The sequence below is a fragment of the Ischnura elegans genome, chromosome 9 (assembly GCF_921293095.1).
Source record: "Ischnura elegans chromosome 9, ioIscEleg1.1, whole genome shotgun sequence".
Classification (NCBI taxonomy): domain Eukaryota; kingdom Metazoa; phylum Arthropoda; class Insecta; order Odonata; family Coenagrionidae; genus Ischnura; species Ischnura elegans.
The window spans coordinates 41050654-41078436 of NC_060254.1; the positions used below are offsets into that span (position 1 = coordinate 41050654).

A 27783-nucleotide genomic window follows, 5' to 3' on the forward strand; every position below is an offset into this window, starting at 1 on the left:
CTTTTAGAACCATGAAATACTATTATAACACTAAAACACAATACCATTCACTTTAACCAATTTCACCCGGAAGGAGAATTTTCTGAGAATGCACTTTCTGAAACAGAGTCAAAAAAACAGCTACATATTACTCTCCGCTGAACTTGTGGCATAAATTCTTCTGTCCTTCCACCCACAGAATTAACTCTACCTTATGGAACAGCCCCTCATAATTGATTTATTTTTTTTAATATTTCAGGCAAAGATATCATAAAAACTATTAAATAAGAGTAGCCAAAATGATGAAATCTAATAATGGAAAAAGCATTAAGGATTTTCCAGTGCCCAGAGAGTCCTGATATCAAAATGGATCGTTAATGGACATTCAAAAACAATTAAGCATAAGCTAAAAATATTCAACATTTATAACTTGTGAATATTATTAATAAATAATAATTAAACGATAATCATTATTACATATGAATACATTTAAACAGAACACAATATGCATCTACCAATACTGTGAATTTTCAAGGAACTGATAATTCTAAGAATGCATTTGCTCTGATTTAAGTAATGATGATACTATATTAGCTTAATCCACCATGAGAGACACAAAATCTGTCGCTAAATTCATTTAGTATAACCATTTGTTTCCAATTTGCACTTCTGGCACTGTAATAGTAAGCATTACTGCATACTTTTGGCCTAAGCATGCTCAATTTTAAAAAATATACGAAATCAATTGGAAAAATAAAGCACAACATAATAAATTACTCCATATGAAAAAAGGCACTACAGCGATGTTACTGCAAAACAATGTTTACATATTGCCTACACACTCAAGATTGGGCCATATTTAAAGTCTATTCACTCTTCATACGTCTTTTTTCCAACTGAATACTTGAGATGTGCTAAAATAAGCAGAGAAAATCAAGCACTCTGATCAACAGAGGTTAACACCATCAGTCATCCGCCAATCCTCTAAATTACACCAAAGAGACAGGAGCTTGATGAAAATTAAAAAAAAATGAATAATGCAGCTACAAACCTAAGATGGGACAAATAAAAATCAAAGGCTGAAGAAAATTTATCTTCCAAAAATATATTCACTGCTTCTAATAAAGAAAGGCATCTATGACTAATTGCCAACAATAGGTGCTGCATCACACCTGAGCACTCGCTGGCAGTCACATCAGCATCAAGGGAGCAGCTCCCAATTGATTCCAAGGAAGGCATCCTTGGAATATTCCGAGCAGGCAGCATCTCACCAACAGCTCCTTCGGACTCCAGTTCCTCAGCAAACTTTCCTGTTGAAGCTTCCAAAGCTTTGACACCAGATGGGACAGCAAGCTTTCCTCGGATGCCCAAAGTATGAGGGCGAGGAGTCACTGCCAGCCGCAGTCCACAGCTCTTGTTCCTTTCGTCATCAGGAGCCAGGCAGTGGCGAGGACTGCAAAGGTAGGGAGACATGTTGTCCCCATTCTACCCAATGGCAATCCAATGAGGCAAGCCTATTATTCTGCTGCCTCATCCATTAGGTAAGGTAAACTATCTTCTTAAAAATTGTTCATTACTGTCACTTTCCTTCAAGGCTATGTACACCACTACAGTGACAGGGGCTATTATCAAGGTTGAAAAATCCCCAGTTCATGAATTAACTTTACCCTCATGGGAGACACTTCTTCAACTACATTTTCATGCAAGGAGATGATTCTTGGCTTTCTCAAACTACAAAGGTGTAGCAAGCACAAAAGCAAATCCACACATATTAGTTCAGGCTATAAGTATGTGCATCATTTTTCCATGATCAGGCGATACTTCCTTGTTTCAGAATATTTTCATACTGTCTGTCAGCACAATGTGTATATTTATTGGGCACTCTGTGTCTTCTGAGGCATGCATACTTCTTTTTGTTCTCATATTCATATTTCAGTCCTGCCCACATGCATACAGATCCAATCGCCAAATTTTATAAGAAAGTAGGACACATTCCGGTACATAATAATGAAGACTGCTTTACATTTCAAAATGTGATCCTATTCTAGTTCATGCATCACACAAACATGGAATTAAAAATTGAGGACTGATACACTTTTCTCCGACATTCCAAGCATGCAAATAAGCACAACCAAAAATCAGAACGGACTGCATGATCTTTTCATTTCTAGTCACGAAACCATTACAGTATCTTTGATGGCACCGACAGTCGATTCCAATGCCACCATCCTCATGATGGTCAAGCAAAAAAGTATGGTTGTCAGCGTAGGATAGATATCCAAAAATACACATAATTTACCAGGTTCCAAAAATTAAAGTATGAACGTTCAAGGTACTATTTCTCACTCCATGATGAATAATATATTTCACTAATAGTGTGACGACTTTCAAGCCGTGGAATATAAGGAAAAGCAGCAGAAAAGTTAGGTCCAGGCTTATAGCTAACATTCGCATTATACTGCGATGTTTTACCAAATATTTCCTTCCGAATTAGTCAATGATTAATTCATTCAAAATCATCCAACACCAACTACCTAATTGAAACTAACTACAACGTAAATCTTCAGAATTGTTTACACTTCGTGTTGTATATACACCATGGAGGGATAAAACTTAAAAGTAAAATGAATAAAATAACAAAATCAATATTAACACACAAGGAGTAGGTAAAAACTCCTTCTAAGTACAATTACAAAGACAAAAAACACTTGACAAAGAAACGTCATAAAATAGAGTTTCACCGGATTTAGTCTATCCTAAGTAATTGTTTCGAAAAAAAATGCACAAAATTTAAATAATTAAACGAAGAGAAGTAGAAATCATTTTCCAAATTAAGAGCTAAAACTGACACACCGAAATTAAGGTTACTTACGTTTGATAAGCTTCCTATCGCGGCCAATGCACAATCCATTCCAATTGGCTCTTCAATATAATTATTGAAAGAAAAACTAATTTCCAGGTTCACTGCTATAGCTATGACCTATTTATACGTAGCACACTCAGAAAATACACCCTTTTCTGTCTGCATCGCCATGTTACATCGCTGGACAACTAACGGTACGCTGCCCTCTATGTCATAAACATGAACTGAATAACAAAAAACACAAGTCTGGCGTACCTCAATTCGCCACAAATAGTGGCAAAAACACGATTTCGTAAATTTGACTAACGACGAGACGATTGAGACACACTGACCAGTGACTTACCCCAAAATATCGCCAATTCCTTTACTTCAATAACTATCTATCTTCCTTGGACGCGCATAAACCGGGTCTTTCTGAGCAAAATCAGCGATAACAGGATCCAGACTTATTTACTTATTGAAATCAGCCGGTGGACCAATTCATTGCAACATGATTACAGCAACGTCCGGACCTTGCAGTGAAGCTATAGGACAACCGCACTATATGAGATTGATATAGAAATATAACCAAGCAAAGTGTTTTGGCGAAGTGAAGAACCTCGGATTATTCCTCCACCCACGGTTGGGGCAAATTCTATTTAATGTTACTTACACAGACTCAGACTTCATTGGCAGGCGGTTCAAATATTTCCGATGAGGCGTGTTCTTTGCAGAGGAACCCTAAAAACAAAACGGAGAATTAGTTTCATGAACCTCTCCTGCGATATTATCTGTCAACATGTGACGTACGCAGGAGCAATGAAAATGCACCTAGAAGGAAACAGGAATCCAATGAAGTTCACGTAGAAGGGTATGTTGTTTTAAGGTTAATTAATCTTTCTAAAACCACACACAATCAAAAATATAATTGGCTGGGTTCTGTCATCTAGGGACCCCAGTGATTTCACATCCGGTCTAGAAGCCTCCCACGCATGCGTGAATGACAGATGCAGTGCCTCGCCCCATTTTTAACATCATTTTGTTGGTCCACAAGCAGTTTCATGAAATGAAACTTATACCCTAGGAGTATTGCGAATGAGGTATTTATCACAACTCTGATGCAATCAAGTGATAATAATAATAATAAGCATTTGATGACTGGACTCAATAATTATAAAAGATAGAAGAATCGAGATGACAGTATGTAGCGCGTTGTTATGGATATATCCCGCCTATGCACTCCATTTTAAAGGGTCTATTAGGCAAACTAAACGAAGTGTGGATTCCAAAACTATCAAGATAATTATTTGAGTTGGGTATGTATAACCTACAAAGCGACGGATGTACTTCTTCACAAGTGATGATGACTCGATACCGCAGTTTGTTCAGTTCGCACACCCATCGTCGCTAGCGATTTCCCCCGGTGCGCGAAAGTGCGAAATGATCAACCATATAGGAATACCTCATGACATGAAGAATACTGCTATAATCATGCCTCATGAACTCGACTTCTCTATGGCAACATGAAGAATGGTTTTATGCGGCGAATCCGTCATATGCTTCAATCACAATAAATTTAACACTGATTTTTTTGTTCCTGGGATTACTATTGTAGTGCACCAAAATTCCACTAACTTATCCTACGATTAGAAGGCTACTACAGGCACGAATTACCAACATCGTCGACGTAGAGATAACGCTAGATTTTCATCTAAACAAGGTGTGTGTATATGATATATACTAAATTTTGTAGCAATTATACTGCAGTCATATGGATATGTCTCGAAGACTGTTATTTGGACCAGATTAACAAAGAATGTATACACTCCATGGTCACGGAATATTCAACCCGGCACCCTGTAATATATTATTTCTCTAGGTAAATTGTATCGAACGTACATTTGCAGAGACGGAGAACAAACCGGGAATGTATTGTGTTAGTGTTACAACCATGGAGAATTCATTATATAGTAACGTATTAATCATGATTACAACAGTGCAATAGAAGCTTCAAAGAAGTGAATTACAAAACTTCTACTCACTCACCTTTAAAAAGGTTGAGCATCGGCTGGCATCGGGGATCCTTTGATCTGAAGTTCCTTCTGTGCGAGTAGCTACAGAAAGGTATGGTTTAGCATCGGGTACACGCTCTGCATTTTTGGCCACAGCCAACTCGAAACTGTGATCCGACTCGTTATCACTGTCTCCTTGAGGAAAATCATGGCTTCGGGAAAATTCAACCAACACCCACGGGTGCGGTGAGAAAGCACGTCCTAACAATACAGGCGAGTTTGTTTGCTGCCGTCGCCTGTTGCCTATCTTTCCTAAGAAACCTAGTCCCCCGGTTTTTCTACCACCGTGGAGAATTGAAGGTAAAGAGTAGTTAATTTTTTTATCTACTCCCGTCTTCTGCGTATTTGAGGACGGATTGGGACGGACAGAAATACGTGGAATATGCTCTTCGGATCTAGTTGTTCTCTGCCACATACATATACCATCGTGGCGATATAACGAGTTTTCAATGCTAGACCCTGATGAGATCTTTGTATTACTCTCTTTTACACGGACGGCTTGGAAGAATATACTGTCGCAAGATTTGGTTGTGAATGTACCGACATGCTTACTATTGCATCTGCCTCCCCGATTTAATAGGTAGGTCTGGCTTGTAGATATCACCCTTCCACGCTTACGGTGGCGAGAGAACCGGTAGCAACCTCTGGAAACCCACTCATCATCATCGGAAACGATTTCTTTTTCATTTTTTTCTCGTGCAGCCATATCCTTCAGAAAAGCAAGCAGCTGAAAAGATTAAATTACTCTTTATCGCAGCCTTCTCACCGGCTGCCAAGCATTATAATAGCGAAAACTAAACATGCTTAATATAGTAGCGCAAGAAGTCACAATTAACTAGGTTATTATAGGGTTTACCGTACCTGGCACTGTTCGATCAAAGACGATTTTAGGTGTAAAAGCAACTATTCGAATAGAAATACTTGGACTTCTAGGATAAAGTATGCAAAAATACTGGTGCTTCGTGAATTGAAATTTTATATATTCACGTTTCGAACTTACCTAATGATGGCTCGGTTATACTATATTATACACCGTCCATCGAAATCCTTCTTGACGTAACGTTCGTGGTTTAATTTGATGCAATTAAAGAGTGAGTTAAAAATCAAGAAACGTTCGAAATCAGAGAATCCATTGCAATTCCCGAATTCGAATCGCTGTTTTGCATGATTTTTTCGCGTCTGCTATTCGAGAATTGCGTGCGCTTCTCTGTCGTCATGACTACGAGCTGGCTTTTATTTATAGAGCGCAGCACTCGGCCATTTTCTTCTGTGGTGATTGCTTGTACTGTTGTCGACCGGTCAGTAGGTGAGTTTCGTCTATCTTCGTAATTTTTCAAATGCGCAGATCCATGTATTTTTGCCTAAGTAGGATCCTGAGATTCTTATTTAGCAGAATCGCTAGTTTTCACTCGTTGAGAAGCGTTCAGAGAGATCAATGGCCTTGGCCTAAATCACTTAATTTCGTCGTGATAATAACTTTGTGAATCATATTTCTTTGTTATTATCAATATCTTGTGTAAGTGTTTGACTCCTTCTGTTTGAATTTCTTGTCCAAATGTGTTGGCATGTTCACAGTACCCTTTTCTGTAACTTGTACGCATTTGTTTTTTTTAATGGATAACAAAACGGTAGATTGTCAAGGTCGAATGATTTTGGAGTCATGTGGGTTGTTTTGCCTCTGAAAGCTCTTTTAGAGCGTTGACGTATTTATTTCCCCTGCCTATTTCGGCGGTTTTCAGGTTATTATTATCACCGTCATCTCATATGACCTTGAAGCGTGTAGATGTTTGTTTTTGACTTCATTGATTCTGCAGATGATAGGCTAGTTTAGTGTCTCTTTCTTCGACTTTCGTTACCACCAGGAAGAGCTATATACCAATTTTTACTATTAATAAAAGTGTGAATTTGATTTTCAGGTCACAACTGCTTCAAGTGAATGGCTATGCATTTAAGTCGTGCTGTCCTATGCCCAGTTCGCCTGAGCGTCTCCCAGGTAACACAATTTGTTTTATGAATTTTTAATTCCCTTATTGAAGTGACGAATATATATGTATTTTAACTGAGAGGAAGTCGTGGCCCTATACTGTACTATAATTATGACCGTGGGAATAGGAATCGGGTAGCGTTGAAGGAGACCCTGTATTGATATTATTTCACTATCTATCTAATTATTTAATGAGTTGAATTGACTTCTAGAAAACAGTGGCATAAATACTACATTGTATAGTTCATATGTCTCCACGTAGTCATTACTCATGTGATGAAGGCAGTATTTCATGTCCTCTTCGTAGTATTCAAATGCTGTCTATTTGTTCTTTTTAAATAGTAAACTATACTGTCATGTCCAAAATACAGCCAAACGGATGAGTTTCTGTTGTTTTATTGATCATTTATGTTTGTCGTGAGGTATGCAACATAAAGTTCACATTTTAGGTTTCGGAGCATCATTGGTGGTCGATGTTAATTTAAAATAGTCTTTAATTTTAGTATTTACGTACCCAGTAGTCTTGTGGGTAATATCTCAGTCAAATTTATTCTGCCTCTTCAAAGCAGTGATCAAGTATGTATTATTTTATTAGTTTTACTGTTTCAGATGGAGAGATACTTTTTAGTGCTGAGTGTACAATCTTTTGTGTTAAGGTTTTGTGAGAAAAATATCTGTGCCAGTTGGATGCAAAAATTATCATTATATCTAGGGTAAATTGGATACGCAAGTGGGGGCTATAGCCCCCTTAGCTCCCCCCTCCCCCATAGCTCCAACACTGGGTACCATGGGGCCTATTACAAACGAGTGGGCGGTGCGCCACCGCCGGGCGGAGTTTTCATTCGGTATACGGTATCACACCGACACTTGCGATTACTAATGGGACGGTCGGAGAGTCACCGCCCGGCGGAGAGACCTTCTCTGGGGGTCGGAGAGGTTTGTATGAAAAATTCTGAGCTCTTTCAACCCGAAAATGGTGTAGCCAATGGCAAGGGCTTGCGGTGTTCCAACTCTGCGGCAACTGTTTCTAGCAGACGAATATTTCGGCAAGAGTTGTTGGCAGTCGATAAAAACAATAGTGGTATTTATGGATTAATAAGGATGTGTCCTTCGTTAATTCACCTAAGAGTTTAACAAAAGAACGAATTTTGATCCTTCATTCTTACGTATATGATAAAAAGTTGAATAAAACAATAATTAGCAGTGACTTGCGGAAGAAATCATCAAAAAATCACGTATGAGCAGACGCAGGTAGTGACAAATTGCATGGTAGACCATTGAAAAATTACGATAGAAGTAGTTTAAGGGCCACCGGGCATGGTGAACCACCAATTCCATCAGAGCTTTGACCGAAATGCCCATTCTTAAAAAATGTATGAAAATCCACCACGAATACTTAGCTGGAGAGCCTTAATCACAGACAATTTGACACTCAACATCTGTGAAATGACAAAACATCTGTTGCTCTACATTCCTTTTGTGTGAGTAACAAGGTTTGGAAACCTAATGCAAATTCAGAGAACAAGAAAGGCACTTTTAAAAATAATGAAAAATAACTTTTTGGCTGTTATCTATGAAAAGCATAGGAGAATTAAAAAACACAAGATATGCGCTTCTCGTTATAAGGAAATTTTATTTCAATATAACGAGATAGAGTCACCATTTTTTTGGTTTATTCACGGGCACACAACCACAGCAAAACAGTCTGCCCACAATAAACATGTGAGATCATGAATCGGTTCCGCGGCAACCACACACACAGGCTACAACTTATTTCAATATTTCAGGTAAAATCCACAATCGACACAAGCTCACACCATTATAAATAATGATAAATAGGCAAATACGATCATCAAAAACTGGAAGTCACCACCATTCTTATATTCATCACATAAACATTACAATCAAGAGCTCGCTATGATGAAAACAACTATTTAATCACTGATTTTAAGCCTCACATTATCCCACGCAAATGGCACAGGTGACTTTTCTCACTACAATTCCTTGGTACGATTGATATACTAGTATAAACAAATTTCACACATAGCTTTGAACTTGATAGCTTGGTCGTGAAATGTAATCTCTGCGGTGAATGATGAAGGTAAAAACGCCACTGACAATTTTTACATTACCATCAAACACTTCTCGATAGCGTAATACCACTGTTTACAAACCAATCACAATGGAACACTGATAATTACAGCTCTTGGCAGATATTAAGTCAACCTCGTCAAACTTTGTGCATTACAACCACTGGCACTGTGATTAACGGTAGTTGTCACGTTGAAAATAACACTTTTGAAACAAAAGATGTTCGTAGAAATCTCCAAGCAGCGAGCAAAAGTTACATTCACCTCACAATTCAAGCAGTTATAACGTTGAGAATAACACTATTTTTTCACAGAAGATGTTCGTAGAAATCTCCAAGCAGCGAGCAAAAGTAGTATTCACCCTACAATACAAGAAGTTGTCACGTTGAAAAAATAATATTTTGCCACAAAAGATGTTCGTAGAAATCTCCAAGCAGCGAGCAACAGCTGTATTCACCATACAATACAAGCACAGGCAGTCCTTAACGACAAATTTTCCCGTACCTATGAAGAAATGGAAGAAGTTTTTGCATATAAAAGCATACCGGACATTAAAAAACATCCAAATTGTTCTAATTAAATAAATGAATGAGGGTCAACTCACAATCAACGTATCCATCTCCTATGGCCGTGGCTCAGACTGCTACAATGATGTTATAAAGGTATTATAAATTATTTGTTCAACTGCTCCAGTCGGCTCCAGTTTTATATTCTATTCGCTTACTCAGACATTAATATAATAAATAACACAAAATATGATAGCTTCCGAGTCTATCGTCGGATAATTAGTTTTGAAAACGCCAGCTCGACCCGAAAAAGGTACACAATTGTCCGCCATTAGGGGTCGGTATCTCACTACCGGGGTAGCTGGCAGTGGTATCATACCAACCCCTAAGCCGTGGTGTGACACTGACCGGCGGCCACTCGTAATCGCTCGGGGGCAGTGAACGCGCCTCCGGGCGGTATGACACCGCAGGCGGAGTCTCACCGCATGTGGTGAGCCGTTCGTAATAGGCTCCCATATCCAGTCTGTCCACTTAACCCTATCGGAACTCTACTCTTTAGTTTGTGATTCGAATCCTTTGAATCTGTTTTGAAATAATAGCCAGTAATTACAACTCAAAAGTTAAACTGCAAAATGCAATAGAAAAAAACAGTAAATGTTGACTATATTTGCAAGTGTATGCTGTCATTAGATTGAGGTAAAGTAACCACAAAAGAAATTCAATTCTGTGTTTTTGTTCAAGATTTTAAGGCTGAAGTTAATTTTAGGGTTAATTTATTTTCAGGAGATAAAAATGAATCGAAATGTTTACAGATATTATTGAAGTCTTTTGTAGCTTTTTGACTTCATGGACGTGACATGATGGATTTTGCATTTCTATTCCTTATAGGGCGTTGGTGGAGGCCGGCAGCTTGATCGCCTCGTCCTTCCATCTGCCTTCCTTCTGGCTGGTTTTGGGATAGCATTATCCTCATTCAGCCTAAAGCAGCTTTTGTCATCCAAGGCACCACCATCACATTGGATACGCAGTCATCCGTAACTGCACAACAAACCAGCCATGATTTTAACATATGCTCCATGATAATGTGAATGGACACTAACGTACTATTTGTAGAATTGTCTTCATTATGAGAATGTTAGGTTCTCCACAAACCTTTGTTTTTTTGTATTAACAATTCAGAAAATGCATCTCAGCTCAGTTAAACACTTATAATACTGCCAGGAAAATGATTTTAAATTTCTTTTAGTCTTACAGGTCCTAGTCTTATGTATCCCCTATTCTTTGGTTCTGACAAATGCACCTCAATAGTAATATATGGAAAACATTCTCTTATCAAATACTGCACTGAAATGAAGTAATTATTTGTTATGATGATGGAATTGTCAAGCAGGGGTGACAAGTAAAATGTGTTCTAAGAATGATTGTAAGCTGTGATTCATTATTTTCAATGTTATCCAGTGTATAGCACAAGCTTTTAGAAATCTAATGTATTGCTTGATAATTTCATTATTAATAACCTATGACCCCTGAAATCTTAGGGTAAACAAAATATTTTATTTAGTGAGTGAAAGTTTAATCGAGCAACGAAATATTTTCTTTTTGAGAGAGTGGTGGAACTGAGTTTTGTAAAACTGTGCCAGCTTCATAGAGTCATTAGTCAAGATTTTGTATGTCATGTCAGTTGTGAGAAAAAATAAATGCATGTTTCAAAAAATTACAGAAAAATCTACCACGAATGAGGTTTTATTTCAAGAAAGTCCAAATCATCATTCACAATAAAATGCATAACATTATGTACTTGTATTTACATATATTTTATATACACACAACATATTCAGGAATCTCACTTCTCTGTGATACATGTCACGTTATCACTTGCTCACCCTTACGGACTTAATCAGTTTCACTGTATTATTGAGAGGCAAAACAGTTTGGTTTCATTGCTTACCGTGACCTCACTAAACAAGCCGAAAGAGAATTTACCATTTTTGGTTGGTCAATTGAATAAAAGTCAGTCTTGCTTTAGTTTCCCCTTTGAGAGAGTAACATTATTAAATAGACCATTGCATATGCAGTTATAACAGTCAATAAACTGAGATTCGTCACAACATTAAAACTATGAATGTCAAACTTTCCTTAAAGAGCTCAGAATACTGATTCTCTAGGCCAAAAAGTGCCACCGGGAACACACCAGTTCTTTCTTCACTTCACCAATATAACAACTTCCTCAATATAAGCATTGATTCCTTCACAAAAAAAATTCTTCTAGAAGGTTCGGACAACAATCACGCTCAAAACTTCACAGGTTTCATAATAAAAGTGACAGTGAAAAATGGGGAACAAGTCACTGCGAATGCCACCCACAGAGGGAAAATGCAAGAGCATAACCCAGAAATGAATGTCTCAACGAGCAATTTTTTGCACTTCACAAAATGATGCAACATCTACAGTATCTCTGGCGACTTCCACCAGCTGAAGGTGGGGGTGTGACAGGAGCAAAATATGCATGGACTTTGATGTTGGGTAGATGATTCTGAAAAGCAAATGAAAAAATCTGATATAAGTGCCAATTATTTCAAGTAAATACTTAAATAGACTTTACACCTACTAACACTGTGAAATGAAGGACGGTGGCTCATAAAAGTAGCACCAGTACAGCATAAAAAAGCAAAAGGTCTATATATCCTGAAAATGTCAAGATAATATATACAATAAAATCAGAAGTAGAAGTTAGATTGTAAAAGACAAAATAGGACTGTACAAGAGGTATTGATGCATCTTCTCAAACTGCTTAATGCTCACAAGTGCAAATACTACAATAGAGAATTCTCCCAGAGACCACTAACTCAGCTTTAATGGGGGCTAACTGTGGCCTCTTCTATATGGTCCCCTTGCTCATGTGAGTAAACGATGTGGACACCTTTTAATGGCTTGTAACTGTTGGGGAAGACAGGTTAACTAAAATCTGGACCTGAAGTCCTCAAGTTGTCTGGGAAAAGCTCCAGAGGAATAGCAAAAAGATGAAAATAGTGGTTGAATGTGCTGAGCATTGCTGCATTTCAGGGGTGAGGTGTGGGTTCTGTAGCCATCCTGGGGGTAATTATGTATTTCCAAAATTGGGATGGAATCACAGTAGTATTAAATAAGGACACTGTTATAGTGATGGACAACAGGAAGTACAAGACTGCCAGTGGTACACTAGAAACGACACATTTAAAGGAACAGTCCATTTCCAACGTGTCATCACTGCTACTTCAAGCAATGAATGACTCATTTAATAATCAAACCGCTCTCCTAACGTGGTAATTAAATTGGGTGGTAGGATATGTATTGCTAGAGTCCAAAATTGGGCCTTTCTAGCTCGACTGGTGGTTCAATCGAAAGTAAACACTCAAGTCTCTAGCTAGGGGAGTGTGGCTGCGCTTAAGAACTCACTCTCTTTAAGGCCACAATCGACCAACAACTATGAACACATTCAGACAACTTAGCAGCTGCTGGAATGTATGCTTACAAATTAATATCATGCATATTAATACAAGTTATTTTTTTAATAGCATGCTTATTTTTCATCAAGAGCTAAATTTGCATTTGTGTTAATTTTTTCCACAAAGTGACCTTTCATCTCTGGGCAGGCATGTAAAGATGACATAGGTAATTCAGACAACCAAAATTATTTTCAGACTCAAAAATATTGTGCATGACTGTACACTTCATACTGCATTAACCCGGTAACGCCTGAATTAAAAAGTTTCTGCGATTTTTGTGGCAATCATGTATCTAAATGTCAATGAAATTCTGAGTCATAAGGTGCAAAATTTATTCTTTTACCAATAATATTTACGCCTAGCAGTACAATATGGTACCACCAACATTTTTTGCATCATAACATCCCAAATAATAAGCTCACATCAAATAACAATACTTGATATGGTATAAAATGTTATAAAAATCATAATTACATACTAAAACTTTTGTGTTAACAGTACATGAGGCGTAAGTAAAGAAAATCGAAATGCTTGCTCTAAAAATTCCGTTTTTTTGGGCTAGTTGATAATATCTCAATTTTCTCAAAAGCCTCAATTTTCAAAACAGCTCTAAATGCGTTAATTACAGCTTTAAAATAGCAAAATTTTCGCAAAAATTTTATTGAAAATTTCCTTATTAATTTAAAGACTCAAAAACCCTAAAAAATTACGATAAATGACAAAAAAGTTACGTTAAGCACTGCAGTACCAGCTGGTACCATTTGGTAGAGCTAGGCGTTAACGGGTTAACACAATCGATATAAATTATCTACATTAAAGGTACATAGTTTTATTCATAAGTACATTTTACTTACTCGTAACCTCCTTATTCCAGCACGGGTTATAAGTTGGCAGTCATAGAGCTCAATACGTTGCAAAGCATGACAAGTGACGAGGTGCTCTAGGGATGCATCTGTCACCAATGGACAATTATCAAGTTCAAGCACAGAAAGTGACTCTGAAGCGCAAGCTGATGTGCCAAGATGACGAAGTCCTTCATCCGTTATTAATTCACAATGTGATAAACTCTAAAACAAAAAAATACCATTTTAACAGAGATTGTAATCCATAGGATCAGCAGTTGTTAATATTTGCAAACAGGAAAATTTAATCCTAGTCAGGAGGCTTTTTTTCTTTTGCAATTAGACACTAGATAGCATTGCTATTGATATAATTCATAATGGCACTGAGTTTTGTATTTAGAGATGCATTTTTCTCTAGCCTAAACTCTTCACAGCCATTAAACAATAATTTAGAAATTGATTGTGATTGGAGAATTTTTTATTTATTATTTTTTGCTTTCCAGACAATGTTCGTGGTTTATGTAAGATCCAGAAAACCCAATGGCTGGTTTCCAGGTATCTAAGGGATATCACTTAAGAGTTACTTGCACTCATACTCTGGCCCATAAGGGACTAGAACCCATGACCCTTTATTAGAAAACTAGCAGCCATATTCACATATTTCCACTAAAACACGCTAGTGGGGTGACTAACTCAGTCAGCTACTAGGACCTTAAAGTCGCCTACTAAGGATATGGTATTCATGGATTCTATTAAGTGAGCTACTAAGAACTACACTACTAGCCAGCTCAGCAGCTGATACTCAGTAGCGATTTGTGTTCAACTTGTTAGGCTATACTTGGCAATATTGCATAAGACTCTTCTGCAGCACGAAAAATTCATAAGTAATTCATTCCAACAACAACAATATCCATCACAACTATATTTCCATGTTGTAATAATGTTTCCTTTGCTTCTGTATGCAGAGTATTACTACCATACACATTATATAAGCAATAATAACAAGTTATACAATACCGATTATATTAATATAAATCACAACTTCCGCACATAAAAAGATTTAATACAACGACAACAAACTGCATAACGTTTGCTGCCATCCTTTGAACTTGGAACGAAAGCTCAATTGCCGTGGATTCGCATGCAGTAGAATACAGCCCAAGGGAGCCAGAGATTTTGTCGCACTCGGGCATGTTTATGCCGTGACTAGTCAAGGTCAAACTGGAGAGGAAGGGTATAGTGGAAGCGGATGAGTAGAAGTGAGGGCAATGGGGGAAGTAGAAGTAGAGATATCATGAGTCATAGCCTTGCACTTGCTTGCGTTGACAGTTTGCCAAAAGCCCTGGTTTCCCATAACCACTGCTGGGCGATGGGGTGATTGCACACCTGTAGCCATTACGGGAGTTTTGTGTTCCTATTTTTCAAGCATCGCGATCGTGCTCAGAGATCACGGGTGCACGTCCCACAGCAGCTGCGTCGTGGGTAACTTGTGAGAGACGCGGCGTGGTGCCTGACAGTGTCATTTCCGACATTGCGAAGTGATTTTGAAGTATTCGTACAAACCATGTTTCTGAATTCGTGATCTTGCAGCCATGGATGCGTGGTTTTCGGAAACCAGGTAATACACGGAGCGGTAAGAATAGGAGTACATATAATCATGTTATCACCACTAAAAAGATCACAGTAGCGAAAAGAAAGCTCTTAATGATTTCGGAAAGTAATATAAAATAACATAAAATGTCCGGAGGGCACGCTAAATTTACCACCATGAGTGGGCATCCTGCAGCATTTATACTGCAAATAGTAATCGCATATCAAACGTAAAGAAACGCGTAGTTTTGAAGGACAATACCTGGTTAATGGTCAACATTTATTTTGCTGAGTAATTTCCATTACGCTGAGGATCTGATTTTATTATATTGGTGTCAAAACCTGTGGTATAAAAAATTCGAAAAGTGTTTACATTGTTGGACTAAATGGTGGATATAAGAAATCGGAAATGCTTATAAGTGAAGAGCGCTGAAAGAGAGGTCGAGGGGAAGGAGCACACTCCCTCCGTCTTTCAAGCTACGAGCGAAGGAGCAAGGGAAGACAACATCCAATCTTGCATGTGACGTAGTTACCTTCAAAGCAATGGGGCGAAGGTGCAGCAATGTGATATACGCAGTTTGCGTTGCCTGAAGTTTCCAGTCCGTCTTGTCTTGTTTGAATGCGCTTGTTTCTTCCGAAATTGTGCTGTTTGGACTATGTTTAATACTAGTAGCCTTGTTTTAACTATAAATCTTTGTGTCAATTACAGCTTAAAAAACTTAAATGCTGTCAGATATACGTCGCGTTAGGTCTTATTCTTTTTAGAACCTCGTGCGTGTCATACAATTGCTGAAAGCTATCGAGATATCTTCGAACTCATTAGATGACTCACCTAGCATTTGGCCTCCAGAAACTGGGAGAATTGAACCTGGTAGACCGAAAAAGGTCTGTTGATGAGATGGGGTAAGGATGAAACACTTTCCCATTGTTCTTGTGTAACTTGATATTTTCCTTTGAGGCAAGTGATTTATGGTCTGTGGGGCCTCGGAAAGGAAAAAATATGGCAGAGGCATTGGCTGATGGAGGGCCAAGTGTGGTTCAGTGAAATCTACGACGTGGTTATTATCCTACAGCGCTGAGATTACCCCGATTATTGTTCAATCTTTTGGCCAATTATTGTTCAATGTTTGTTTTGTGCCTGTCGTGTTTTGCCTTAAAATTTTCCTCGGCTGCAGTCTACTGCATTACTCCAACGAGAGCTTTTAAACAAAATTATTCCTGAGTAGGACAAGCAACGTAGAGCAACAGCGTATGTGAGGAGAGGATCGGAACTCTTTCTACTCCTCTTAACATTGCATTCACAAAAGCATTGATTTAAAATTTCGGATTTAGATTCAATGTCTTCGACAAATTTGGATCCAGAGTATAAGGTGCAGAGTCTTATCCGTGGATATTTGGATCCGAGGTATCCGATCTATCCAAAGTGAATGCCTACATATCTCTGAGCAACATACATATTGTGTAAATTTAGCTGAAAAAATGCCGTGTAAATTTTTAGTATTGAAAGAGGAAATTTTGATAACTGTCAAAAGTCCAGGCATATGTCTGTAACACCGTGCAATAGGATTAAAAAAATGCCACAGATTTTTTTCCTTTAGCTTCAACACTCAAAATAGGGGTGCCTCTCTTACACGCGCTTATACGATAAGTACAATACACTGGTATACATCACCTTGTTTCTGTGGATATATACAGCAGACTCCCGATTATCCGGCTGCTGTTTATTCGGATTGCGGATTATCCGTGCATGATTCTCACTCTTGCTCAATTTTTTCCGCGATCTTTTTAACAGAATCGGACAAAAATCATTGGAATTGTGGCATGAATTCTAGGATACACCGGGCTTATTATTTGCGTTAGAATCCCCTTTCTAAAACGGAAGCGATCAAGCTAACCTGTGTAAAAATTAATGCATGTTTCTTAATTCAATTATTATTTCTAACAGCATATAGTAGTATAGTTTGTTAGTATACGTTTTTTGGACGGTGTGGTGTGCATGTGGGAGTCCAAATGCATGCTGCATGCTGGTGATTGATCACCCCCTGCCAAACACCGTAGAGGTGGCTCGCAGGGTATTATGTAGATGTAGATGAAGCGCTAGCTGCATTCACAGTAGCACCGTGTTCCTGTTTTTCATCGCTCGCAGTACGCGACCGCGGTCCTTGATCACGGATACACGTCCTGCAGCAGTTGCAACCCGGCAACTTGAGTGAGACAGGACTATGTAGCGTGGTGCCCAACAGTGTAGTTTCCGACGTCGAGCAGTGGTTTCGTGTAAAAAAACCACTTTCCTGTAGCCATGATCACACAGCCACGGATGTGTGGTTTTCAAAGCCATGCCTTACAAAGTGCATAAATAATATGATTACAACCATGTTATTGCCGCTAAAAAGATAGCAAACTGGCGAAGAATGCTCTCAATGAGTCCAGGAAGCAATCTAAAATAACAGAATAACTGCATGTATAATAATATATTGTTTGTTTTATGCAGATTATGAACATTACAAGACATTTATGAGAAAGTTTGGGTTATCCTTGTTTTCCGATTATTCGTGCCGTCTCTCCCCATCACTAGCCCAGATAATCGGGAGTGTACCGTACTAATATTTTTCATGCTTGGCACTTGACATGCTTTTGAGAAACCAATATCGTTTACGTACAACCATATAAAACATGTGGGTAAACTTTTCTCGGGATTCCCACCGGGTTAATGTTTTTATATCGGCCAACGTTTCAAGTACCGTCTCGGCACTCATCTTCAGGGCTGAATATGAGATGAGTGCCGAGACGGTACTTGAAACGTTGGCCGATATAAAAACATTAACCCGGCGGGAATCCCGAGAAAAGTTTACCCACATTATTCGCCGGGAAAGCATTAAATCATATTTCATATAAAACATATTTTCTTGCTGCTATTTGCCACATCATAAAGTTAACTACGGAAGGTAAAAGCGAATGATGAACCTTGATGATGAAACGTAATTTCTCACATCAATGATCATATTTGCTCTGTACTTTTCACTATCTTGTACAGACTGCTTTTGAAGTAATTTAAAGACAATATAATTCTATAGATATGAGATTTTTTGTACCCATAATTAATGACCTGGCAGACAACACCAATTGTTTATTTACCTTGAGCCGCTGCCCTAACAATACGCCCAAAAATTATCGGATGTCTTTTCTTAGTTTCATAGTTAGGTTACATTATGCAACCGGATTGGAAAACTGATGCTGTGCCATCATCTACGTCATTTCTGAGAACTTGACGACGGAATTACCCCCACCACTTATGTAGGGTCGACTGAGAAACGCATGTAGGGGCCTCTTGTTATGCAAGGATGGATATGTAAGGTTGACTAAGAATACGGGCCTTACACTAGAGGCACAATGAAAGCTCATAGCACATAGTAGTTTCCTTGCAGCTATACAAAACTTACAATTCCTGTCAACAATTACACTACATACATTGCCTGCCTTACTTGAAGATAGGATTTTCGCGTGCCATTTTGGTACAAATGCATAAGAAATCTATATGAGTACACAAAAAGAACCGAAGTTTGATCATCCACAACGGTCCATCATATTTAGTAGCTCCCTTAGTCAAGGCAGGAGGTGTTTTAAGAACTGACTACGAACATAGTAGCATACTAACCTTAGTAGCCCTTAGTAATGATGTATGAATACCATTGTGCTAGAATGCTACTACTTAGAACGCAACTTAGCCAATAGTAGCTTACCGAGGAAACTATGAATATGGCCCAAGGCCTTTAACTACACCATCACCAAGACTAGTGAGGCATGATATCCTGATAATACAACCTTTCCCAGGAGTATAAAAACAAAATTGCCCATTATTGAGAAAAAACTGCATTTGCAATCATCAAGAATTTATGGCAGAAGAAAAATTATTCAGAAAAGACTTACCAACTTCTCTAAGTGTGGACAGCCTATTGCTAAGTGAAAGAGGGTGGCATCTGTAATGAGGACACATTCTTCTAGATCCATCTTCTCCAGTAGATGGCAATTCTGTAGAAATTAAGACATGGATAACAATTAAAAGACTTAAAAATTCCCAATTATAACACCAGACAAATTTTTTTTCAGCAGATCTGGCTTTGAGTCAAGTACAAATACCACTAGAGGAAAATTAGTGAACAAAACTACACTTTAGGGGACTACAGCAGCTTAAAAGGTTTGCAGTGCAAAACCCACATTCCTTTGAAGAAAATAAAATTTTCACATCACAAACAAGATATAAGGCAAGAATATTAATCAAAACAAAACCCACATTCTTAGGAAAAGGAGACTTCTATGGTTGCACATATGGGTCCATTTTCACAAGTATGATTATATGGAGAAGTAAGTTTTTTTTTTAACCAGATGTTAATTAATTAATCATTGATTAATTAATTAACATCTAGTTTTACATTTATTAACATCTATTAATTAATTAATGTTAATTAACAAATTATTAATAATAAAATTACCAAAAACATTAATAGATTTATAGGATTCCTGAAATCTGGAATTAAAAGATGTGCACTTCAAGTTTTCCAACCTACAAGCTCAAGATAACTTGAGTTTGGGCTCTGTTGATGAAGGTCAAACCAAATACAAACAATGATTGACAATTGACTGATTTAAAGTAACAGTTACCATTAAATATACAAACAGATAGAGCCTTTTTGTTCGCATATTACTAAAATCCTGGTACAGTGAGTCCTCGTTTAACGTCACTTACCGTTCCTGAAAAATGTGACGATAAACGAAATGAACTTAATCGAAACATAATATCCCACAAGAAACAATGTAAAAAGTGAATATCGGCTCCTAAACCTCACAATTCCCACGCGAAAAAATTTTAGCGTATTATATCTGGGGCATTTTTTACGATGGGAATGCCAAGCTATGGCATAAATACGAGTTCCTGTCTTCATCGACGACAATAGCAGCACTGACGTAAATCCTTCTCCATTTTTGTATCTTCCCGCATTCATTTTTCGGCTTCGCTATGGTGGTCGCCTGGGCATCATCATCGCTGAAACATCGTCGCAGTTACAGGAACCAAAATTATTGTGAACACGGCGAAAAAAGTGACGACAAAAACTCAGAGTTCTACACGGAAAAATTCCTTGAAATCACTTTTTAGGTTCCTGAAAACCATTATGTCAAGTAAAACCTTGCGCACCTACCTAAGAATTCATTTTGCAGAAAATTTGCTAAAACCGTAATCGCAATTAACAATAAACACACCGTTTTACACTTTGTTTAGACTGACTGTATTACCGCCCACAAAACGAACAACCTGAAACGCCCGCCGCTTCGTGTTTTTTTTCTCGATTCTCGAAGGTGCGATAAACGAATGACAGTCTCAAAATTTTCGTGACATTATCGCGAAATGACATTAAGCGGGGTGACGTAGAACAAGGACACACTGTACAGGGAGAAAAAATGTTCCATTCGAAAGTAGAAAAATAAAAGGGTAAAAATGTCCCTTGAGCATCCTTTTCCTCAATGCATAACTCCAATTCATCACATGCTTTTGCTATTTCCTCTCATAAAAATTTTTTATATTCATTTTTTTTTTATTTTAAGTTATCATTAATGTATGCCACTGGCTTGAGATGCATGAAAATATATCTAACAGCACTGTCGATTAATCCCCCCTCGACTATGAAGACCAGAGACCTATTAAAAACTTCTCGCCACATGCAGTAAAACTCCACCGATGGTGCTGCACGGTCCAGAATGCTCTCACGACCCAAAAGCCATTACAAGTGACCACCGGACGGTATCATACCATTGCGAGTAGGTCAATGAGACACAACGGCCCAGCAGGCAGGCTTGGAGACTTTGCTGGCTAAAGTTTCCATCATGGCAGATGATTGCTTACACAGTTTAGTTGAGCTGGTGTTTTTAAAACAAAATATCCAATGACACAGTCTAGAAAGAGCTCATTTTTTGAGTTATTTGCAACATAAATATCTGAGTAAATCTATGGAATATGAAACTAGAGCTCTGAATCTCCGTAACGAGAAGTTTTAATAGCAACAGGTGGTCTCTATTACTATTGGCCGAATGGAAGCTCTGCCTGGCAGAGACCAACTGCCCACCTTTGTAATAGCCCCCTGGAATCCTCTCAAAGCCTAGATGTTTAGCCAGTTTCAAGCCACCAAAAAAGATAAGTGATAATGATGTTGTAAATTTATGACAGCAGCCACTAATTGGAGAAATAAATTTTTTGATATGCAATAAAAAAAGCATACACTTACCCTTGCAAGAGCTTGGAATCCAACATCAGTGAATTGAGAGCACCCTGCGACTTCCAGTGTGGTTAAATTATGGCAATAGTGTGCCAAAGCCAAAAGGGTTGAGTCTGTGAGATTAGAGCACCCAATGAGGCATAAATAGCGAAGCTTAGGACAGTTCTCCGCTAATGCTTGCATTCCTTCATCTACTATGTTCTGAAATTTGATTCAAATTAAATTAATAAAATGCACAAATAAAATCACTTTCTTAAAAACAAATTACATGCTGTTCAATGAAAATGAATATATGTTCTTTTTAAAAGAAAAATGAGGTAAAATTGGGAGAATATAAGAAATTTAAAAACCTCATGTAGAAACTATATGCTATGGGTCAAAAAAGTTTTCAGACTAATGGAGTGGTGTCACATATGCTTCGTGCACAAATTTTTATTTCCTCTACTGCTGTATGTTATTCCTAGGCCATCTCCATAAAAATCAAAATTGGAGCACATTAATGTCATCTGCTATTAATCAAGATCCCTGACATCCACCACTGAGGAAGAATTCGTTAAAATAAAATTTAAAAAGCACTCTAAGAACTCAAACTTTTAGGGAAAAGTAAACAAACACATGGGTTACTATGTTAAACTGCTACATAAAAAAAGTTACTGAAAACCCACCGTGGAAAGATCATAACTGAGATACAGCAGTTGCTTTGGTAGCAAACATTGTTTTCTATTATATGAGATATAGTAAGTCAATTATCTAGATTGCATAAACATTCACGCACATCACAGAGTATAAGCTCTGTCATTGCAACAAGACTTCGGATTTATAAGTCACAAGAGCAGGTGAAATATTTCAATGATAGCGAATGTGGCATCACTACATTTGTAGAGAAACTTTGTTGATCCTAGGTAAGTACTACATAGAATATATGTCAATATATCATCAACGGAATGGTCATAAGTGAACTAGAGTGGGTGATTAGGTAGCAAACATATTGCTTCCTATTACATGAGATTAGGCATATTTATTCTATGTGAAAGAATTTCTTAGATATATTAATTCTATTTGAAAGAAAGACTTCCTTATTTATTTATTCAAATGTTAATTTTAAAAAACAAAGGAGTACTTAAATATAACTTACTGCACAGCCATGTAAGTTAACCACTTCCAGGTTGGGACAATATCGAGCTAAGCTAGCAACAGCCTTGTTTGTAACCTGTAAGCATCCTTTTGAGGTAAAAGATCGAAGTTTGGGACATCCTCGTGCAAGAGCTTCAACCCCTATAAAAACCATTAAAAAATTTAGTACTCCCAGCAGGGTAAAGAAATTACCTCACAACTATAATAAATGAATAAATTACCAAAAGAAGTACAGTCGGATCCGGATTTAACGTCTTCGCATTTAACGTTTTTCCGCATTTAGCGTTTATTTTTTTGGGTCCCGATTCATTCCCTATTAGGACAATGTAAAAATTATCCGTATTTAGTGTTTCCGCATTTTGCGTTTTTCCGCATTTATGGTCGTAAAAAATTGTCCCGCTCAAGATTTTTTTGCTCGATTTAACGTTTTTTCATGACGGTTCATCCAAATCTTCGAATTTATGCTCATCAACAAGAAGAGTCAATAGAATCTACCGGGGAACGCTTCTTCAACTGCTTTCTTCCGCGAGCGCAGCGCTGCGACCTTCAACTCGCAAGCTGAGTGATTTGTCTTCTCGTAATGTTTCGCTCCCCTTCTGATCCAAAGACCAGGCACTTTTTGTATCAGATCCGATCTAATGGAGCAAAGTCATCCTTTAATAACCTCGAACTATCTTATCCTTCACTTCTTGAACTTGACTTCGATGATACGTGACGACTGATGACACGATCGTTATTCAACTCGAGTTATCCTCCGAGGGCCGCTACAATAATGTTTTCTCGTACCTAATGTTTTCAATTGATGGCTTATGCCCCTTTCAACTCTACTCCCTACGGGCAGTCCATTATTAGCCCAATATTTTTCCATTCGGCTACTTTCTCTTTTCAAAAGAGGAGGCCCAATATCAATTGCGCAGTTCACTAGAAGATTCTTTCTGTAATCCATTCCAAGGTCAGTTTCCACGGAGGAACAGCGAAAGAGCAGAGGAAGCGTTTCCCCTGTCATGACCGTGAGTTAGAGCATTCTTTCCATGCGGAACAACATGATTTTACATCGTAATTTACATATCCCGAAGCCAATTTACCGACATGCGGCTGATTGATATCGATGTCGATTCAAAAATATCTATCTGGTGCTAATTAATGTCAAAAGAGAATGACAATCGGAGTTTTGACGAACTATCACGGTCCATGACTCAAAATAAATCGCTCATACTGGAAAAAAATCACCGCATACTCACGGTAGAATAGATGAGCGCGGAAAAATACGAAAATCCGGCAGGTATCCCTTGGTGGTTGACTTCGACATCATAACCCTGACGAAATTGCCAAACTCCAGAGGCACTGACAATTTTTCTGATGAAATCCAGTTTTGTGGAAGATTAAACCTTTTCACTTAACTTAAAGTTTAGCTAATCGGTATTCCAGGTCCAACCAAATTTCATTAAAAGCTGCAGAGAAACAAGGTGAGTTGGAGTCAAGGTGATCAGCGCGCCGCGTAAACAACTTCTCCTGGTTCCATTCGACCTGCATGAGGCCGCGGATATGACAACGAATCTGGTGCCATCATTGAGTTGAATCACCATCGACTTGTACGCATACTAGAAATAAGATTCTCCTTTTTTGGATGACCTCGAAATCCAAAATGTGCGCATGGGAGGCTTTTTAAAGGCTCATAAATCCCTCGTTTCGCCGAGGCAACAGAAAACGCTAAGTTGGTATAATTCCAGAAAATCTCCCTTTTACTAGATATTCGGTAGTTTAGATTTCGGGATTAGCGATCTTCTGCTGTCCCTTTATTTCACTCATCTTTATAGATGCAATGACGATTTTTCGAGTACCTACTTACACCTTTTCTTATTATATTAGAAATGCTATAGTCACCTACATGTCACTTTTACAGAAAAAAATTTAAAATTTCATCGAGACCACTGAAATGTACGTAAAAATGGAATCACTAATGTCCATAATAATATTCCGTGTGGGAATGCTTTTCAGTTGATGCATATTAAAATTTTCTTAAAATATTTCTTTAAAACAATAGGGTGGTTTCCTATTACCTATTTTTTTATTGCCTAAATCGAAAGATTATTACACCTGGAGTACGTATTTCACGCATTTAGATTTTTAAATGACGATATCTATTTTTCGCGATTAAATGAAAAGTGAAAATTTTCAAGCGCGCGAAAACGCGACGCGTAAGTATGAATGCCGGGAAATCTCTCCGTGAGACTTATTTCTGATTCCCGCTGCACCCCTGTGAGGTGACCTTGAGGCGAGGCTTAGCGCTGATATGACGCAGGCTGCTAGCGGGTAGCTGAGTACCCTGCTGGCTGGTAGCGCTTGTCTTAAATAAGGATTATTAATACCTTATCAAATGAAGAAAACTTTCCGACCTTAGCCAGTTTTAATAAGTGATTATTAAGACATGTTTCCCTGAGCTCTACGCCTCATGCATGCATTGGTAACCTCAGACGATGTATAACTCCCATCTTCTCGTATAGAAACTAAGTCCCTGTGACGTCACGTGGAGTGGCATCGCATAGGCGCCAATCTGGCCCTTTTCAAATGAGGATAAAAATGGACCATTGCCATTCGTCTGAACCGCTATTTCTAAAACGAAATAATTTGTATATTTTGAATACACTAATGGTGGGTAACGAATCGCAATCAATGCTTTTCGTTTTCTTTGATGAAGGAAACTACCCTTTTGTCATCCTCTCATTACTTATTTTTACTACCCATTTTTTTTAGCTGATTCCTGAAAAGTATTATCCAACCTTCATAGGGCTGAAAACACTTAATCAATGAATTTTTTGCTGCATGCAGCACCTTTTAGTTACGTAAAATAATACTTTTTATTCATAAAAAGCCATTTCAATCATTACAGACCCTAAAACCTGAAAAAAATGGCAGGCCCGCATTTAGTGTTTTTCCGCATTTAGTGTTTTAAAGTTTGTCCCCCCTGAAAAACCTTAAATCAGGATTCTACTGTATTCAGTAAAGAAAAAGAGTTGTAAAGATGCATGTACAAGGTATAAAACAAGAATCCAACCTAATGAAGTCATTTGATAATTAAAACATTGTGGATCATGACTTTGCTTGTGTCCGCTACTTTTTATGGACAAATCACAATAAATACAGTACAACCTCACTTTAATACCCTTGGAATTTAATTTTTTTCAAGTCCTGATTATTTTTCAAGTTTTACTTGCCCTCAATACATAAATATAGATTAAAAAGAATCACTCACCATTTTCATGGATGCGGTCACACCAAGAAATATTGATGTGTGTAAGAGCTGGACAGGAGTCTGAGAGGGCTTCTAGAGAAAGATCTGTGATCGATGAACATGATCCCAAGTCTAGTCTTTGCAACTTTCCACAGTACCTACTTAGTGAGTGGCATGTACTGAAAATTGGAAGGCAAGAGGAAGAAAATATTTTGTTATCATTTAAGAACTCCCAAATTATTTCAGAAAACCTCTTCGACCTAGTTAAAATTAAATAAATAAAACAATAAAAGTTGTCCATTTTAAGGAATATCCATATCTTGATACAAAAAATCAATGTTTTCTCACCTTGAGAAACAATAGGAAGACTGATTTTCCACTAATTTTAATTCCCAAAAGTGTCTTTTTATTCTTGAGTAAGTATGGCCGAATGAAAATGATTATTTTATAAACCTAATCATTTGCATCCACGGCCTTCACTAAATTGCAATATCCGGACTGAGAGAACAAATCAATAATAAACATAACCCCTTCCACATATGCAACACTCCATTAACTTAAGTATGGAGTGGTTGCCTACATGAATAGGATGTGAGTTTCATCACATAATTCCAACTAAAATAATACAGTGGAACCTGGATAATATGAACTTCTTTAACCCTTTTACTGCCAGCCCATTTTGGGTGGGATGTGTGAAGAATTCCAAGGCTATTTACCAAGGCTATTTGCAACATTTCAGATTTTAAAACTTTTCAGCTACTTAATCTTGTTTAATACATCTATATTTTTTCCCAATACTTAAGATATATTTATATCTTATAACCATAAATATATATTATGGGGTTTTACTTAATTTTACAGCCGTTGAAAAGGCCACAATCACGAAAAATAAAGTCAAATAAGTCGGGCCAATAAATCGGTCCCTGGCAGTTTTCGCTCAACCAGCTAGGGCCGATATATCAGCCCGGAGGCAGTTAAAGGGTTAATTTGAAATATTATTTAATTCGAATATTTCTATGGGTCCCAAGCATTTTGTGATCAAACAATGCTAAGAAATAGTGGATTATTCGAATTTTGTTTTGGATAATTTAAATTTTTGGTGAGTCAAATTGAGGTATAAATTATAATCTGCGACTCAAAATAATTGTGAATCCCTCGGAAAATATGCATTACTAACGCTATTTTCAAAAGATTTGTGTCAGACAAAATGCGTGCAAGTGTAGAGTACTTCAACTCTTTGAATATGTTAGAATCTTTTATAATAGCCAAACTTTTAAAACAGACTTAATTCTAGGAAACAGGCCAAAATATCATCCTCTTTTGAAAGACATTAGGTTTTTTTATGGTTGCCATCCCACAAGCTTTATGTTTATTTTTCAATATTCTGTTAGTCAATAAAGTACGTATTCAATGTTTTTAATCTCTTTGATAATTATGATTCTATTGCAGTGTATAAAGCCATGACATCTAATCTAAACATATATGATTATGAGTTAAGTTTGTAGAGCACAGCAGTTCAGATGTTGCTGAAGACATTTTAAGGTTAGAGTAAAAACGTTACTATACTTTACTTCGTAGTTTGTTGAAATAAATATTTCTGTTTCAAGGTTACTTTAATCTTGTTAATAGGCATTAATCAAAGTATTTTTATTACAAGAAAGTCAACTTAATAAAGAGCTTTCATTGGAAATATGAATTTTATTGTTTTGGACCTATTTATTAAGGACTTCTTTAATTTGAATTTTTTGATACTTTGAAGTT

General features: G+C 37.5%; 2 protein-coding genes and 1 long non-coding RNA gene across 8 annotated transcripts in view; 1 reads left to right on the forward strand and 2 right to left on the reverse strand.

Annotated features, from left to right (window-relative positions):
- LOC124165821 overlaps positions 1 to 6071 on the reverse strand; it is a 22531-nt gene extending 16460 nt beyond the window's left edge. The window contains exons 1-2 of one of the 3 annotated variants that reach the window (XM_046543347.1): positions 5894 to 6071; positions 5446 to 5602 (exon numbers count right to left, since the gene is read on the reverse strand). In XM_046543347.1, the coding sequence (XP_046399303.1) occupies positions 5446 to 5599 (154 nt within the window). In that variant the 5' untranslated portion in view covers positions 5600 to 5602; positions 5894 to 6071. Of the gene's footprint in view, positions 1 to 1151; positions 1433 to 2851; positions 3072 to 5445; positions 5621 to 5893 lie in introns of those variants that run through there. The other 2 variants (XM_046543346.1, XM_046543348.1) reach the window with 2 other exon arrangements.
- LOC124165823 lies at positions 3678 to 11202 on the forward strand. Of its 3 annotated transcripts, XR_006866336.1 has the most exons (4): positions 3678 to 3692; positions 3772 to 3921; positions 6810 to 6886; positions 10362 to 11202. It is a non-coding gene; the product is annotated as an uncharacterized LOC124165823 (long non-coding RNA). The 3 variants fall into 3 exon arrangements; XR_006866334.1 differs by lacking the exons at positions 3678 to 3692; positions 3772 to 3921 and adding an exon at positions 6159 to 6199; XR_006866335.1 differs by lacking the exons at positions 3678 to 3692; positions 3772 to 3921 and adding an exon at positions 6250 to 6409.
- LOC124165822 (F-box/LRR-repeat protein 20) overlaps positions 10647 to 27783 on the reverse strand; it is a 35490-nt gene continuing 18353 nt past the window's right edge. For both annotated transcript variants that reach the window (XM_046543349.1, XM_046543350.1), the window contains 6 exons: positions 26044 to 26201; positions 22792 to 22931; positions 21666 to 21857; positions 19318 to 19419; positions 13813 to 14025; positions 10647 to 12006 (listed from right to left, as the gene is read on the reverse strand). In XM_046543349.1, the coding sequence (XP_046399305.1) occupies positions 11899 to 12006; positions 13813 to 14025; positions 19318 to 19419; positions 21666 to 21857; positions 22792 to 22931; positions 26044 to 26201 (913 nt within the window). In that variant the 3' untranslated portion in view covers positions 10647 to 11898. The remainder of the gene's footprint in view (positions 12007 to 13812; positions 14026 to 19317; positions 19420 to 21665; positions 21858 to 22791; positions 22932 to 26043; positions 26202 to 27783) is intronic.